Source organism: Protopterus annectens, chromosome 7.part0, assembly GCF_019279795.1.
Source record: "Protopterus annectens isolate FY-2018-M chromosome 7.part0, PAN1.0, whole genome shotgun sequence".
NCBI classification, from domain to species: domain Eukaryota; kingdom Metazoa; phylum Chordata; order Ceratodontiformes; family Protopteridae; genus Protopterus; species Protopterus annectens.
The window spans coordinates 783976388-783994578 of NC_056739.1; the positions used below are offsets into that span (position 1 = coordinate 783976388).

Sequence of the window (18191 nt, forward strand, 5' to 3'; positions counted from 1 at the left end):
CCGGTTGACAGCCTGGCTACTCCACTTCCGTCATTAGGCTTCATCATTTTACGCTGGAGGTGGTTCATATTTTATCTTCCTCTCATAGGCCCTCGACCAGGAAGATTTATTACAGCAAATGGAAGAGGTTTTCAAACTGGGCACGTGCCAAAAAAATTTGACTCTTACACAGCTCCAATTTCATCTGTATTGGAGTTCTTGTCTATGCTCTTTAATCAGGGTTCAGCGGCCGCAACCATTAAAGTCCAATTGGTGGTGATTTCTACCTTTCTTGTCCCAGACGAGCCTAGCCTGGTGGCACATAGACTCTGTAAGGCTTTCTTGAAGGGCACGTTGTTACTTTGTCCTCCGGTATCAGAACCTGTTATGCCTTGGGACTTGAACTTTGTTGTACAGGGTCTTACTCCCCCCCCCCCCCCCCTTTGAGCCTGCAGCTACTTGCGATTTAAAATTCTTAACTTGGAAGACTGTCTTTTTAGTAGCCATCACGTCAGCCAGATGCGCTTCGGAGCCTCAAGCTTTATCAATCAAACCCCCCTTATTTGATTTTTCATAAGGACAGGGTTTCTCTCAGACCGAACCCCTCTTTTCTTCCCAAAGTGTCGTCAGTCAGTAACCTTAACCAATCTATTGAATTGACAGTGTTTTTTCCCCAGTTCTCAAACAAGGCAGAATTCAAATTTCATTAATTGGATGTGCACAGACAATTACTTTTTTATTTGCACAGAACGAAAGACCTCAGAAAATCTGATCAGTTGTTTGTTTCCTTTTCGGAAAACAGAATTGGGTCTCTTGTCTCCAAAGTCACGTTGTCCAGGTGGATCTCCAGTTGTATTTCTTTCATTTATTCCTCAGGGGGTAAAGATTTACCGTTCCGGGTGAAGGCTCACTCTGCACGGTCTGTATCTACAGCTTTTCAGGCCAGATTGTCTATGGATGATATTTGTGCTGCGGCTACTTGGGCATCTCCTCACACCTTTGTTACTCATTACAAGTTGGATGTGGTATCTAGGGGCATGTCTTCCTTTGGTTCCACAGTGCTCAGGAGTATTTTCCACTGAGCCTCCCAGGATTTAGGTGCTGGGGATGCTGACCCACGGGTTAGAATGTAGGCGAGATTGGACTACATAACATCAAGAAGTTATGTACTCACCATAACGTTCGATGTATGTAGTCCATCTCGCTTCACATTCTTAATTACCCCCTTTACTTCCCCCGTCCTGGAGGATCTGGAGGTTAGGTCTGGTTTCAGAGCTCCCTTCATTCTTGATTTGTTCTTCCTTTCCTTAGGTGGTGTTATGCATGGGGAATGAGTGCTGGTGCTCGCAGCAAACTAGATCTGGGGATAGAGAGCAGTGCAGCATGGGATACCATCTTAGCCCAGCCAATAGAAAGACTTTGAGCTAAAAAAGTTTGGCCGAGTCGGAGCCGACATTCGGCTCCATACTCACAGGTAAGAATGTGAGGCGAGATGGACTACATACATCGAACGTTATGGTGAGTACATAACTTCTTGTTTCATCTTTATCCAAGTTTTCTTTGTATCTAACTTTATTAAAGTTATTCCTAATCTCATTTTCCACTATATTTTCTAAATTCCTAATTTGAGGGTGTAATGGTGGGTTAAAAGTGCTTTTCCTGGTCAAACCTGTGGATGTCTGAATAGTATTTTGTTTAAAAAGTACTTGAAAATTAATTTTTCTCATGAACATCCTTACATCTAATAAAGTCCTAGCTAAATCCCCTCTTTTGTTCGTGATATATTTGATACCTTTCAATAAAAGCTTAAAATGCTCCTTCTTTAAAACCACTTCACTAAAATTATAAATAGTAAATGAATCGTATTTGAATTTGAAAGGGTTAACAACATCGTTCATAATGGTTAAGGTGTCATTGTCCGCTTCACTGTTAATTCCTGCTTTGGATAATTCACTAACATTAAAATCACAAACATTGAATTCAATTGGGGGTGAGTGGTATTTAATACCTCCCCCTTCTTCCTGCTCCCCGAAAATTTGTATAATGTTCCTGATATTGTTTATTTTTAATCCTTTCTGATCTCCGCAACTTTGATAATCAGTCGACTGAGGGCTACTGCAAGCAGATAACCCAAATGTGATGACTGCAACAGTGAATACACTTGAACATCTACATTTATGGTAAGTGTACACAACTGTACTTTTTCCACCCCCCAGCAATCCTACTGTAGGAATCAGAGGAGTGGAAAGATGTGGTACAAGAAAGCCCAGGGTCCTTTCTGCAACACACATGGTGAGTCCCGCTCCCCCCCACCCCCAGGGTAGAAGGGGAAACTCATCAGGAAGACGCCCCTGCAGAGGCAGAGGAGGTCCTTTTAATCGGGGATCTAGAGGCTCTTTCTCTGGACAACCCTGTCAGTGCTCCTGAAGAGCAGCCAGCCCAGTTGCCTACCTCTGGAAGCAGTCGGGACGATTTGCTCTTCCATAACGACAGGTACTTGGGTGCAGACGATAATTACCAGAGGTTATCCACATCCCTTTCAGTTTTTCCCAGAAGCCGCAAAGGCAATTTCCCAATGTCCCACCCCGTCACCGTTATGCAACAGCTCAGGAAATAAAAAACTGCTTCTAAAGAGAGACCTCCAAACAGTCCCACCAGAGCAGATAGAATCCAGAGTTTACTCAAGGTTCTTTTTAGTGCCAAAAAAGACAGGGGACTGGAGGCCAGTTTTGGACCTCGGCATCATAAACAAGTTTGTCAAACAGGTAAAATTTTGGATGGTCATGGTTTAGTTTAGCTTTTTGTTCTTGCAGAAGGATGATTGGATGTGCTCAGTAGATCTCCAGGATACGTATTATCACATAAAAATGGACAAATGCTCCAGGAGATTCCTCCACTTCCGGGTGGGAGCCAGTCACTACCAGTTCCAAGCGCTGCCCTTGGGTCTCAACAGCCCCCACAGTGTTCGCCAAATGTATGGCAGTGGTAACAGCTCACTTAAGACTGCAAGGATTCCTGGTGTTTCTGTATTTAGACAATTGGTTCCTTACCACCCCTACCAAGCGTCTGCTGCTTAGAGCCTTACATTACACCCTAAAGCTAGCAAGATCCTTAGGGATCTCAGTAAACAAAGAAAAGTCCAAATTGACTCATACTCAGAATCTGGAATTCATAGGAGCAACTTTCGGCACTCAGTCTTGCCTAGTCGCCCTTCCACTTCACAGGCTACAAACGCTAAGGTCTCAAACTCTGGGTGATGCTCTCTCTCAGGACAAGGCTTCAGCTCGTGCAGTCCTTCAGCTACTAGGATCAGTGGCAGCATCAATTACTGTATTTCCTCTCGCAAGACTACACATGTGACTTTTACAGTGGCTCTTAATATCTTAATGGTCCCCTCTAACTCATCCTGTGTCCTTTTCGATCCACGTAAATCGATGCAAACAAGACTTAATTTAGTGGATGAAGCCAGCAAAAGACCTATGGAGTCGTCCCTTCTCAGCCCAAGGCAGTAGTGACCATGGACATTTCCCAGATGGGTGGGGGAGGGGGCATTTCCAGGGAAAGACAGTCCAAGGCACTTGGTCCCCTGTGGAGGCCAACCTGCATATCAGTGTTCTAGAACTGAGGACAGTGCTGCAAGCGTTGCAAGCATTCCAGTCTGTCCTCTCATCAGGGACAATTGCTATCAAGTTGGACAAACATGTCTGTAGTCTGCTATATTAACAAACAAGGGGGTACCAATTGCTACCCATTGCGTCGTGAAGCCATGAGAGTTGGGCAATGGGCGATATCTTCCAACCACTTTCTGATAGCAACGCACATTCTGGGAATTCCATAGTGATTGCGGACAAGCTGAGCAGATGAATTCTCCTGCCTCACAAGTGGTCCCTCAACCCTGTCATAGCGGCGAAGATCTTCAGTCTCTGGGCCAGGCTTGCAATCTGTTCACATCCCCTGCAAACCACAAATGCAGCAGCTACTTTGCCCTAATAGCCCCAAAGGGGGAGTCCCCGAGGGACGCTTTAATACACTATTGGCCCACGGGACTTCTTTATGCTTTTCCCCCTCTTACTCTGATCCCGCAATTCCTAAAGAAAGCTCTTCGGTTGAGAAGCATAGTAATTCTCATTGCACCCTTTTGGCCCCGACAAGTTTGGTTCCCCTTCCTTTGGCCTCATCTAGTCCATCGACCGTGGATTCTGGATCCAGCTCCGAGATTGCTGTCGCACCTGCAAGCGTTGATCCATCCAAACATACTGAGTCTAAAGCGGACAGCTTGGTTTTTCCACTTCCAGTAATTTCCAGGCCGAATAATCTATCCTCCCCTGTACAAAACATTCTTCTGGCTTCCCACAGACCATCCACCAGGAAACTTTATTTCAGCAAATTGAAAAGATTCATGATTTGGTCTTGGGAGAAAAGACTAGACCCTTTCTCAGCATCAGTGAGTTCTGTACTGGACTGTTTATCCAGTCTTCTCCATTCAGGAGTGGCAGCTTCCACTACTCGAGTACACCTGGCAGCTATCTCAAACTTCCACAATGGCTTCCAGGACTCGTCTTTGATATCTCACCGTCTCTGTAAGACCTTTTTTAAAGGTGTCACACACATTAGACCACCCTTCAAAAGAACCAATCGTACTTTGGAATTTGACACTAGGACACTAATTCAACAATCCTTGACTGGTCCTCCCTTGGAGCCTGCTGCCACTTGTGATATAAAATTTTTATCCTGGAAAACTCTATTCTTGGTAGCAATTCCCGTAGCAAGACGAATATCTGAACTACAAGCTTTGTGCATAAAACGTCCTTACATGGTTTTCCATAAAGACAAGTGTATCACTCAAGACTAATCTCTCCTTACCCAAAGTTATTTCGTATTTGCCTATTAGCCTGCCTGCCTTCTTCCTCAGTTTTTCTAATAAGGGAGAATATTGTTGGCACTTGACGGATGTGCATAGACCATTGCATTTCTACTTGGACATGACCAAATCATTACGGAAATCTGATCAGTTATTTGTATCCTTCTCAGGAACAAAAGTGGGAAAACCTGTTTCTAAAGTAACTTTAGGTAAATGGTTGAGAGATTGCATTTCCCTTGCCTACCAACAAAGTGTAGCCTTTCTGCCAACTAAGGTCAAAGCGCATACGACCAGATCAGTTGCGACATCTGTTTGCTTCCATTCAAGAGCTTCCATGGATAACATTTATGCAGCAGCAACATGGGCTACTTCTCATACTTTTATCACTCATTACAAATTGAATTTGGTCTCCAGGAGGGAGAGCATCCTTTGTCTCGGTGGTGCTCAGGAATATCCTTCATTAGGGCATCCCAGGACAGAAATTAGCCAGGGACTCTGTCCCATCAGTCATAAATGAATGAACATTAACATAATCAGGTGAAGAAGTTATGTTCTTACCATAATGTTCCATCTGTGTTGTTGATCTTCATTCATTCATGACATCCCACCCTCCTACCCCCTCCAAAAGACTCCTGGAGGTTTGGTTTTGGTCCTAGCCTTGTGATAGGAATTTTGCTCAGGCAAAACCCTCGGCTTTCTTTCTTGTGGACAAACTCTATCTGAGGTGATAGAGAGAGGAGCACTATGGGTAAGTTTAGCTCGAGAGTTGTTCTTTTTTTTTTTTTTTTTTGCCTGGCGTGAGCTTGTTAAAACGTCCGACTCTATTCTGAGGGTGGAACCAAACCCATCAGTCATGAATGAATGAAGATCTGCAACACAGATGGAACATTGTGGTAAGAACATAACTTCTTTTTCTTTAGAAACTTTCAAGCTGTTTGTGTGAACTTGTTACTAACCAATCTTTGTTCCCATCAGTAGGTTATGGTTTTATCTTCAAGACTGGTTTAATTTTTTGCAGATGTGGAGAGCAAGCTCCTATTCCTTCAATGAACAGATCAATGTCAGTGCCAGATACAGCATCCCTTTGGGATATGCATACCTCAGCTTCACAGCAAGCAGGTAAGGTGTGGCCTCAGTCATCATAGCTGCCCATGTATGGTCTACGTGGAGACTAATCTGCCATTATCATAATCAGCCACTTTAAGGTGACTAATTGGTTCTTACAGCAGAAGATAAAATTTAAAGTTATTTGTCATACGTTGTGTTCTACTTTTGTTTTGCATGTGTTGTGATAGTGGGTACTGCTGTGTGTGTTTTTCTTTGAAGATTTATTTCCTAGCTGAAACTGTCATGAAAGGGTTCCATTGGCATTCTGAAACTTATTTTTCTTTGAAATTCTATCCCCATCATGATGTCATGTTAGATAAACTGTGCTGAAGTACAGCTGGAAGTACTGAACTTTTTTTCACAGACTTGCTCTTTTGTTTTCTTTGGCTTCAACTATAATAGGACAAAAACAATGTAAATCATTCACTTTCAGTTTTGTAATCTAATCATTGTTGCACTTTGTGTTTTTACCAATGATCATCGTGCATACAGCTGCAGTCATAACAGATGGGTTTTCCTGCTGTCAGGCGGGTCTTCGGTTGGCCGAATTCCAAAGTCTAGGTCCAGCGTCAGTTGTCGTCGCTTCTTCCCTGACGTCAGTGCGACAGGGGTATAAAAGAACCAGCCGACACCATTTTCTTCAGTCTTTCTTGCCGCACAGTGCCCGAAGCAGAAGCAGTTCGCAAGTGCCGGTCGGCCAGCTCCTGAGATTACGAATATCTGCAACCGAAGTCTTCTTGAAAGCTAAGTGCCCCGTTGGGGAAACTTTTCTTGCCTCAGACCGATGTCAGACAAATTGTATTTCATGTGGGAAGCAAATACCGCATAAGGATTTTCATTCCCTCTGCATTCCTTGCTTAGGCCCAGACCACGACGTCTCGGCCTGTCGTTTTTGTGCTACATTCAACAAACGCACCATTAAGCGTCGGGCGGAGTTCGCCCAGCACTTTTTTGGCAAAAAATTTAACTACATAATATCGTCGGATACTCTGACTCTAGTTTTGACTAAAAGACGCAAAGATAAGGACCGACACACGAGGTCCGCGGCCTCTACCGACACCACGCCAAAGCCGACTACAGGTGGTCCGGTTCTCAGCGAGGCGCCTACGCAGCCCCTGACTACCGACGACACTTCATTGGCAGTGTCTTCTGTACCCGAGGTCGCAGGCTCTTCGGCCCACACCCTGACTACAGATACCGAAGCCACTCTTGGCGGTGAAACTCAGAGTTTAGACAGGTCTGCCTCCTCTCAAGGTGTCTTCAGGCCTTCCTCTTCTTTTTCCATCAAGGCTTTCACTAAGTCTAAGACAGCCATGCATTCTAAAAAACAAACCCCACAGGGACCTTCTCAAGGCCCCATGCCTAAAAAGCAGATGCTCAAAATGGCTGAGGACTTAATTTCTCTAATCAGGGGTTCTCAACCCCCCCCCCCCGGAAAAAAGGACCAGAGTGGAGGAAGAATCCCCCGCCTCGGACCAGGCTTCCATTATTTCAGAACATTCTGATGACCAGGAACATTCTTACTCCCCTTTTGAAGATTCTGATGCAGAGGAGTCCATTCCCTCTGTCTCCCCCCCTGAGGATTACTCTTTTGGGGAGACTTTGCATACCTTGAGGGAACACTTTCACTGGGAAGGTCAAGAGTACTCAGACTCCAAGAAAAGGCTTAGGGATTTTCTCTTGCTCCCTCAGCATAGGCCTCTGGCTATACCCCCTGTCTTAGATATCCTTGATGTGTATTCGGAGTCCTGCCTTAGCCCAGACTCTTTACCTCCAGCCCCAGTCAAGCCTGACAGGTATTACCGGGTTCCTGACTCACATCAATTCCTATAGAAAAGCCATGCGGGCTCACAGGGCCCCAAGGGAATTAAGGCCTCCACTGCTAAAAATCCTTTACCTTCAGAGAGGGATTCCAGAGCTTTAGAAAGGTGGGGGAAAAAGGTATACACCTCGGCCACCTTATCCATGAGGGCGTTAAACTTGCCAGTTCCATATGTTAAAGTACCAACAGTTTCTGTTATCACAGTTAAGAAGCAAAATGTCACAACCTGAACAACTAGATTTGAAGGAGTTGCAGGATTTGATACATAGTGCAGAACAAGTAGGTAAACATACCTTGCAATGTGGTTTTGATGCTTTAGAGGCCTTATGTAGAGCTGCTGTTACAGGATCAGTCATACGTAGACATGCTTGGCTCAAAGAGCAAACCTTACCAGATCATGTCAAAGCTAAATTACTGGATGCACCTCTGCAAAAGGATGTATTGTTTGGTGTTAAAGCTGAGGAGGTATTAAAGAAAATGGAGGAAAAGGCAAAATCAATGCAAACAGTGAAAGATTTCCTACAGGTACAACCTCCACGTTTCAGTAGAAATTGGCCTTCAAAAATTGGTCCTTTCCAGCCACGGACAGACCCCAAAGAGGTAGATACAGGCGCCCGAGGGGTAGAGGGCAATCTCAAGGATCGTTTAGAGGCAGACAATGGCAAGCAGCTACCCAAAGAGGTAGTGAGGATAGTTCACAGCCATTCGGAAAGCAGAACCAATCACTTTCCACTTTGCATGCCAAGCAAGGCTCATTTGGCAGCACCTTTAGGCGGAAAACTGGCATTATTTTCAAAAAATTGGCATATTGTCACAAAAGACAAATGGATCCTGAACATTATAGACAGAGGCTACAGATTCCACTTTCACACCCTTCCAAAAATGAGAGGCATGCCAAACCTGCCACACAATCAAAGGGCAGAGGCACAAAAACAAATTTCAGATCTCATGGACATGGAAGCTATTCAAGAGGTACCTGCACAAGAACAGGGTCAAGGTTTTTATTCCAGACTATTCCTGGTACCAAGGAAGGGCAAAGATTGGAGACCTATTTTGGATCTATCCAGCCTAAACACATTTTTACTCGTGCCAAAATTCAAGATGCTCACATTACAGCAGCTTCTTCCCATGCTGGGCAAGGAGCCTTGGCTGGTAACATTGGACCTCAAGGAGGCATACCTGCATGTCCCTATCAGACAAGATTGCAGAAGATACCTCAGATTTCTTGCAGGTTCAACACATTGTCAATTCTCTGCATTGCCCTTTGGCTTATCTACTGTGCCCAGAGTGTTCATGAAATGCCTGGCATCAGTAATTGCCTACTGCAGACTGCAAGGGATACAAATATACCCATATTTGGACGACTGCCTGATCCAAGCGGACAGCAAGCGCATACTTCTGAAACGTATGGCTTTTGTAATAAGGTTGTTGAATTCCCTGGGATACACAGTCAACAAAAAGAAATCAAGGCTAATACCCTCTCAAACAATAATTTTCCTGGGTGCCAGCTTGGATACAAACACCCAGATGGGCCTACCTCACGCCAGAGAAACAAGGGCAACTAACTCAATACTTCAGAAAACTGGCAACTTTCACCAGGCTGACTGCAAGGAAAATCCTGCAGGCTCTGGGATTCATGGCATCTTGCATCCTACTAATCCCATGTGCAAAGCTGCATATGAGGAAACTTCAATGGTACCTGAAAACCCTATGGTCTCAGCACAGCCACAGCTTGGAAACAATAATACCACTAATTCCATGTCTTCAAAAGGAATTTCTGTGGTGGGCTCAAGCTTGCCAAACAAACACAGGTCTCCCATTCTGCAAGCCTCAAACAAGTCAAACCATCACAACAGACGCCTCTGATTACGCCTGGGGGGCGCACATGACAGGATCGGTGCATTCAGGACAGATGGCCCCAAAAGGAAAAGCACCTACACATCAATCAAAAGGAAATGCTAGCAGTAATAAATGCTATTATAGCTTTCAAAGACCTGCTGCATCCAGGCCAGCTATTGATAAGGACAGACAACACCATAGTAATGTGGTACATAAACAGGGAGTAACCCACTCATACCCCCTATGCAGGCTAGCCATGTCTCTTTGGAACATGGCTCTAGAATTGCAAATCGAGCTTCAAGCACAGTTCCTGCCAGGCAAGGAAAACACGCTGGCAGACAACCTAAGCAGAAATATGACAGATCCACACGAATGGAAGTTGCATCCTCAAGTTTTTTCAAAGATAATTCAAGCATGGGGAAGGCCAGACATAGATCTTTTTGCCTCCCACAGAAATCACCAATTGGCAAAATTCTGCTCAAGGACCTTTCATCCACAGGCCTGGAAAGTGGACGCACTCTCTTTCATTTGGACAACAATGACAGTTTATGCCTTTCCACCTCTTCCTCTGCTGCCCAAAGTTCTATTAAAAACCAGAGCAGACAGACCAAAGATGATTCTCATCGCTCCAGACTGGCCAAGACAACACTGGTACCCACTCCTGAGGAGCCTAACGCATTCCCCACCATGGATCCTACCTCTGATGCCTCTTCTACTGACTCAGCACAACTTCAAAACTCTTCACAGTCAGCTGAAAACACTCAATCTAGCCGCATGGAAGATTCCTTAAAATCACAACAGACCCTACTCTCCAAGGAGGTACAGGATGTCATTTTGGAGGCCAGAAGACCTTCTACTAGAAAAGCCTACTCCGCCAAATGGAAACTGTTTTGTGCTTGGAATGAGAAAAAGGGCCAGAACCCTGGAATACTGAATTTACCTCAAATATTACAGTACCTAGCTGAGATACTAAGCAGTGGACTTTCATTCTCTTCCATCAAAATCCATGCCTCAGCCATTTCTGCAGAATACAACACTGATCCTCCTTTATTCTCTCACCCCCTCTTAAGGCAGTTCCTCAGAGGGGCTAAGAATATTAAACCCCCAAGGAAACAACCAGTACCTGCTTGGGATCTCAATTTCATTCTAGAGAAACTGACTTTGCCTCCTTTTGAGCCAGCTGCCTCAACAGAACTGCAATATTTGTCCTGGAAAACAGCCTTCCTGCTGGCTATCACCTCAACTCGCAGGGTTTCGGAACTACAAGCCCTCATGGCTGTGCAGCCTTTCATCATTTTCCATCAGGACAGAGTTTTCTTACGAACCAATCCTTCCTTTATGCCAAAGGTAGTATCCAGGGTAGCCTTGAATCAGGCTGTCCACTTGCCTATCTTTTACCCCAATCCTCAAAACAAAGGGGAGAGACTACTACATTCCTTGGACATTCACAGACAACTACGTTATTATTTGGACAGAACAAAGCCTTTCAGAAAATCAGAGCAACTCTTTGTGTCCTATGCTACAGGGGCTCAAGGGGGGAAGTCTATTTCCAAACAGTCAATCTCAAAATGGATAGCCCACTGCATACGCTTTTGTTACTCTCTTCATGGTAAAACTGTACCTGCAGGCATCAGGTCTCACTCCACAAGGGCCACAGCTACCTCTGCAGCTTTCCTCAGGGGGGTTCCTACCAAAGATATTTTGGAAGCTGCCACTTGGAGTTCTGTGCATACTTTCTCCAAGCACTATCACCTGCCTTTATACTCCAAATCTAGAGCAGGTTTTGCCACTGCAGTTTTTCAGGGCATCCTGGCTCCTCCTAGTTCCACCTAGTGCCTACCACCCCTTTTTTAGCTTTGGTATTCTACCCATCTGTTATGACTGCAGCTGTATGCACGATGAACATAGTACAGTTTTGTACCTGCCATAAATGTAGATGTTCGAGTGCTAATACAGCTGCAGTCCAGGTTTCCCTCCCTCCTTCCCCTCTGGAACAGGCCTAATGGCTAACACCTCCTCATACAACCTGATTGGGGTATTCTTTTATGGTGTATTTGCTTGCAACTACTGTTTTTTGATTATACTGCATTGCATTATTACATAAATTTATGTATTGCCTTCCTTCTGGGGGCACCTGACATCTGGGGCAAGAAAAACTGAAGAAAATGGCATCGGCTGGTTCTTATACCCGTCGCACTGACGTCAGGGAAGAAGCGACGACAACCGACGCCGGACCTAGACTTTGGAATTCGGCCGACCGAGGACCCGCCTGACGGCAGAAAAACCCATCTGTTATGACTGCAGCTGTATTAGCACTCTAACATCTACATTTATGGTGGGTACAAAACTGTACTTTTTACATGGCACTGCTTTTCAAGGAGTTTGTTACGTTTGTACAGTGGTGAAATAGGTTGTGTCTGTGTGTTGTACTGCCATTAGCCTTATGAATGTTGCAGGCCTTTTTTACAAATCACTTGAATGGTATTTTTTCTTCCTGTGAAAGTAGATCCTCTTTGCTGCATACTTCATTCATGACTCTTGTGTGCACATCACAGAGTATCTTCATGATCTACTTCCAGCGCTATCAACCTTCGTACAGTTAGTTTCATTATATGTAAAGAAATGTAAATGATGGACCTAGTTTCACCCCCTTGCCTAAGAGCAACTCTGTCTGTATGTGCAACAGTGTTCGTAGAATTTATAAACTCAAACACCTTGGTTCAACTGGCAACACTCCCACCAGAGGTGACAACATATTGGACCTGGTCATCACCAACATGGGCGACCGGTGTTCCACAACCCCTCGCTGGTTAGATCTGACCATAAACAAATCACTTTGGATAGCCATATTCCGCCCCCACCCCCAGATAAGAAACCTACCATGAAAAACTTTTCAAAAGCAAACTTCACGTTACTTAAGACCGAGGTGGAAAGTTTCAAAGCCCTCATGCTGAAGGATAACACTGTCCAAGCTGCAGAATCCTTTACTAATGCATTCTACAGGCAGCTACAAGAATTCATGGATCGTCTCATCCCAAGCAAAACCAAGACTCACTCCTCCAAGAAAAGGAAACTAGTCTGGTCGACTCCTGCCATAAACAAGCTATACAATAGAAGGAGGAAACTAGTACAGAACAGAGTAAAATCCCAAGAAGGGAAGACATCCCTGATCAGTATCAGCAAGAAACTACGATCTCTCATAAAATTATCCAAGGCAAGCTTTGAAAGAAAAATTGCCAAGGACTCCAAAGATAACCAGAAGGCATTCTTTAGCTGTGTCAAGAATTTAAGTGGCAGTGCTCAGATCTGCCCGGAGTTAGTGCAGAATGGCACAAAATACACTGAACTGACCGATATCGCCAACATCCTTGCAGACATGTTCAGCGCAAACTTCACCCCCCTCTCACCCCTAAAAGGGCCCATAACCATACCAGAAGAATGTAGAGTCCCTGAAATCAGGCACTCTGGTTAAAACAGCCCTCTCCAAAGCCAAAAGCTCACCATCAATGGGACTGGACGGTGTCACCAGGCTGCGTCCTACACAAGCTCAAAGACGAACTAACCCCTCACCTAAACGCACTGTTCAGACTCAGCCTCTCCACAGGCTACATACCCATAGAGTGGTGCACAGCAACGGTTATTCCTCTCCACAAAGGTGGAGCCACAACAGACCCCGGGAACTATCGCCCTGTAAGCCTGACTAGATTGGTCTGCAAGGCTATGGAGCGCATCATCGTGGAACTCATTAACAGAGACATTGGGAACCTCCAAACACTGGACCCTACCCAGTTTGGCTTTAAGGGCAGATCATGCCTCCTAAACCTGGAGGACGACTTTGAGACCGTTACCAAGGCTATAGATGAGGGAAAGGTGGTACACACAGCCTACCTAGACCTCGCTAAGGCCTTCAACACCATTCCCCATTCTGGTATTATAGACAAGCTCACCAGCCTGAACATAAACCCCTACATCACAAGATGGGTTGCCAACTGGCTCACGGACAGAACCCACATGGTGAGAGTTGCGGGAGCTAAGTCCGTCTCCTAAACCGGTTACAAGTGGTGTTCCCCAGGGCTCAGTCCTAAGACCCCTCCTGTTCGGCATATACTTCTCAGAGGTACAGACAAGCACAGGAGGACTATGGCTGACCAAGTTCGCAGATGACTGCAAACTAGGGGCTATAATTGATTCTCCAGGTGACACAGACATCCTCCAAAAGGGTCTCACTGAGACTGATACCTGGTGTCAAAATCATGGCCTCAAGCTAAATGCCAAAAAGTGCATAGTCATCCCCTTTGGAAAAAACGAAGTACCCACAAACTACCACATAAGTGGTAGCCCCCTAAATATGGAAGACGTAATAAGGGATCTGGGGACCCAAGTAGATAGTAATCTCACGTTTGATAATCACATTGCCAAAGTGGTTAGGAAATCCTTCTACGTAGCCCACCTAATCACAAAAGGGTTCGCATCCAGATCAAAAAAGATCATTGTGCCCCTCTACTCAGTACTCATCAGACACGTCTTAGAGTACAACACCCCATTTGGGATGTACCTTACAAGACACCTGCAACAGCTGGAAAGACCACAGAAGTACCTCACCAAGAGGATCAATGGCCTCAAACAGATGCGCTATGCAGCTCGACTGAAGAAACTCCAGTTGTACTCTGTTGCATACCGCCTACTCAGAGATGATCTCTGCCTGACATACAAGGCCATGTGCAACCCAGAATTCATGGACATGCTCCACCTAAAGAAAACCTTATCCCCTCGAGCCACATGCTTTAGGGATCTAAACCTCACCACAACAATAAATAGGACATGCTGGAGGGATAGATTCCTGTCCCAGAAACTTCCCATGTTTTGGAACAAGATCCCAATCTACATTAGGCAGAGCTCCTCGCTAACACTCTTCAAGAGAAACCTTGACGAGTGGATGGGAAACAAAGTTTACCTCTGGGATCACTTCAGTGGCTCTGCTGGACAGAGGCACAGGGAACTAATCTAAGGGGACGGAGAAAGCTAGGCTTATAAATGCCTTCGGGCAGATAGCCTAGTACCCACCTATGAACCTATGAGAGGTGGCTTCTGTAATGATCATTACAGTGCTGATTCCTAATTTCATATTCATAGCTAATTTTCAAACAGATCCATACTGTTCACTAATTTCCTGTCCTGCATACTCCATACGTATGCTGATGCCACTCAGAACATTAACAAAAATAGTAGTGTACCACTGTGACCCAGCAGTAGTGATAGCAAGTGTTGGCCATAAAATTAAGGTAGTCTGCAACAAAAGAACTTGATTGTACTGAAGCAGAACCCATACTATTCTTTGTTTCCCAAATGCCTTTCATAATGGTAAGGAGGCCTCCACACAGTTTCGTCAACATCATTGAATTTAGTGAAGGTTCAGATGATAAATAGTTACACTTGTAAGGATTTAAAACTGCAACATCTGAAGTTAAACCAACAATGTGAACATCACTGCTGTCGATGGAAAAAACACTCCAGTCCTCAGGATTGCTTTCACACAGTAAACTTATAGAGCCTTTGTGGAATCTCTGAAATAATGTCAGAGGTCAGAAGACAGTCCCCAGAGTTACAAGGAGGCGAAGCATCACACAATGAAAAATAAGGGGAAAATGATCACAGACCATGAAACTATTATGGCAAAACCACACAATAAAAAAAAATCGTGAAGGAAGAACCACAGCGAATCACTTGAAAGCCGTTCTTGGAAAATATCATCTCCCTGCAGGACTTGTTGAAGAAAATATGGTAGAGATTTCCTATTTTAGAGTGAAGAAGTGTGGAATTCCTCTCTGCCCTGATGTTCTTGTCAGCCATAAACTGACTGTTGATATTTTGACTTTTATTGCAAAATGTATGATCATCCCTTAAATTTTGACACCCATCTATTAGATATTTTTCTGCGTTTTTCAAAATGAAGATATTTTGCAATGCTATGTCATATTTTACTCATGTAAGAAAAAAAATGCCAGAAAATGTATCCCTTTCTTTCACAGATTGCCTACTTGTAATGGACCTGTGTCATCAAACTTGGCTACATCTTATCGCATATAGTGGTGTGTACCTGACGCTTATGCAGAAGTCTCCCTGATTAAGCTGTATAATTGCAAGTGCACACCTCCGAGTGCAGCAGTAAATTATTAAAATTTGGATTTCTCTGCAGATGGGGTCGTTTATTCAGTTTTTCCATTGCTTCCATCGCTGTCTGTATTGTCTGTTGAATTAATCATTAAGATGGTGCGAGACTTTCATAAATGCAGTGTTGGCTTGCACCTTCATGTCATCTTACTTCTGGACACTCATGTTTCTCTCTGAGAAGGAAAAGTCACTGAAAAGTCACTTTTTTTTGTAATGCATTTCCTTGTCTTCTGTTTTAGAAATTGCCAGTATATCTTCAAAAACTGAAGAGGTCTGCCTTCCCCTTGTAGGTCAATAAATAATTATACCTGCAGTAAACAGATGACAATAAAAGACCTCGGACATTTTGTCTGGACACAGAACGTCACATAACATCTTGTGGTTTGTGTCCAAAATGTGAAAAAGCTACCAGACTTGAGCTACAAACCTTTGTCAACGTTTTCATTTTATTTGGTAGAGAGAATATTTACGAAACTTCAAAAAAAATCGTACTAACATTAAGGATCATTTTTATTTTCTTGTAATGGAGGAGTAAAGCGGGGGCTGGGACAAAGAAAGCACGGATAACATGACAAATTTTAAGAGGCTAATTAAGAAAAAAATTATGCTACGCCTTGCTTTGTGCTTCAGGTGGCTTGGGTTCCATTTCTTTTTCTGTTTTTTTGAAAGTGTAAATTGGACATATGAAGTGCCTTAAGCAGGACTCTTCCCTTGTCAGTGTTTTGTGCTTTAAAGCATTAAGATGATGTCCTCATTCCAGCAGTACATGCTTTCATATAGGAACCAGCCTGGTTTGAGACACCTGGAGCTGGTATCGACTGGAGCTTTGGCAAAGTTGCAGGCTGCTGCATTCATAGAGAGTTAGCAAATCTATCACTCCTCACTTATCGTTCCATTTCCACAAACATTTGAATAGTCATCACCTCGCAGTACTCTAAATGTCGTCCTGTTCTGCTGTAGCAGTATTCTTTATATGGGGGATACTGCCTGCCAAGCGACCCGAAATTGGCCAGTATACAGAAGTCTTTAGTGCTTAGGGTGCATGGTATGTCGCATGTAGGCTACTATCGGATGTAGGCCATAGAAGTGACGTGCACATGCACCATCCTCAGAACTTCTTTGCCGACAAACAGAATGCATCTTCCATATATACGGTCTGCTCACTGAATAATTTTTCAGTGTCAACATCTCAAGATAAGTGCCCTATTGGGGTGTCCTTTTCTGCCTTTTATGTATAGGGTTTAATGGCAGATTCCACATAAGGACAGCCACTAATAGTGCTTTTTCTGTCTTGAGCCTTCCCAGGACCATAAGATTTGCCAATCTTTTGTTCCCAAAACTTTAAGGAGAAGGCTGAATTCCCTTTCCATGTACTTAAAAAAATCAGCAGTTAAAACTTCTCACTAAAAGGATGGAAGGTTCCTTAGGCTCAGAGGCAGAGTCATTAGTGAAGAAGGCCAAGAAATCCAGGCCTGAAGCTTCGGCTGCACCTCTAATGCCAGACGTCTCTCCCGAGATGATCGCTAGTCTGGAAATTAGATTAGAGCTGTTGTCCAAACCACAGGCCGAACCCGTAACAGAGGTTGCCTTAGAGCAGAGGATATCTGCACATGCTTGGAGGTACCACAGAAGTCTGTCTCAGACACCCAGAGGAAACCCAGACTATTTATGTTTGAAGGCCCTATAGGGATCCCGACCATTCTAATTAGGGATGCAGTGGATTTAGACATAATCTAGTGTAGGCCTATATCCAGCCCACCATCACTTCATGGAGTGAATATACCTAGTAAAAAGAAACAAAAGGTTAAACATGTGTCTCCTCGATGTGCTACTCAAAAGGACTGGCAGGCCTTTTCTCAAAGCATTTTTAATGCAGTCATGTCCCTCAGATCCCCTTGCAGGGGTTACTGTGCCTCTTTCTCCCTGAACTGCTTCTCAGAAGAGGGTAAGGGAAGAAACTTCAGAAGAGGAATATTCATCTGATGATGAGTCATTGACCTATACAACTCAGATCCCCTCCCCACTAGATTACGCTTCCCCAGAGGAAGACTCTAATAGGGCTGATTTCACCAGCGGAGGAAATTTCCCTTAGTGACACCTTGACCACGATGCATGAACATTTTAAGTGGGAAGGCACTGATATGTCAGATGTTCAAAAACGCTATTATGACTTACTGCAAGTGGACACTCCCAGTTCCTCAGCTGTCTCCCCCCATCCTTCCTGTATTTTTAGATGTATTTGCATCTTCAAGCAAAACTCCAGATTCATAACCTCTGCACCTAAAAAAAATACTGTATTTTATAAGGTGCCTGCAGACTGTAAGTTTGTATTCAGTGCACCCTCAGCTGACCCATCAGTCATCACCGTGTCTTCAGACAAACTCTGTAGGCTTCTTCCCTCAACCTCCCTGT

General features: G+C 44.3%; 1 protein-coding gene across 1 annotated transcript in view; it reads left to right on the forward strand.

Annotated features, from left to right (window-relative positions):
• Positions 1-18191, forward strand: part of GIGYF1 (GRB10 interacting GYF protein 1) — a gene marked incomplete in the record, with an annotated part of 2892461 nt that overhangs the window by 1554094 nt on the left and 1320176 nt on the right. Inside the window, 1 exon segment of the mRNA XM_044077309.1 lies at positions 5859-5959. Coding sequence (XP_043933244.1) covers positions 5859-5959 — 101 coding nt within the window.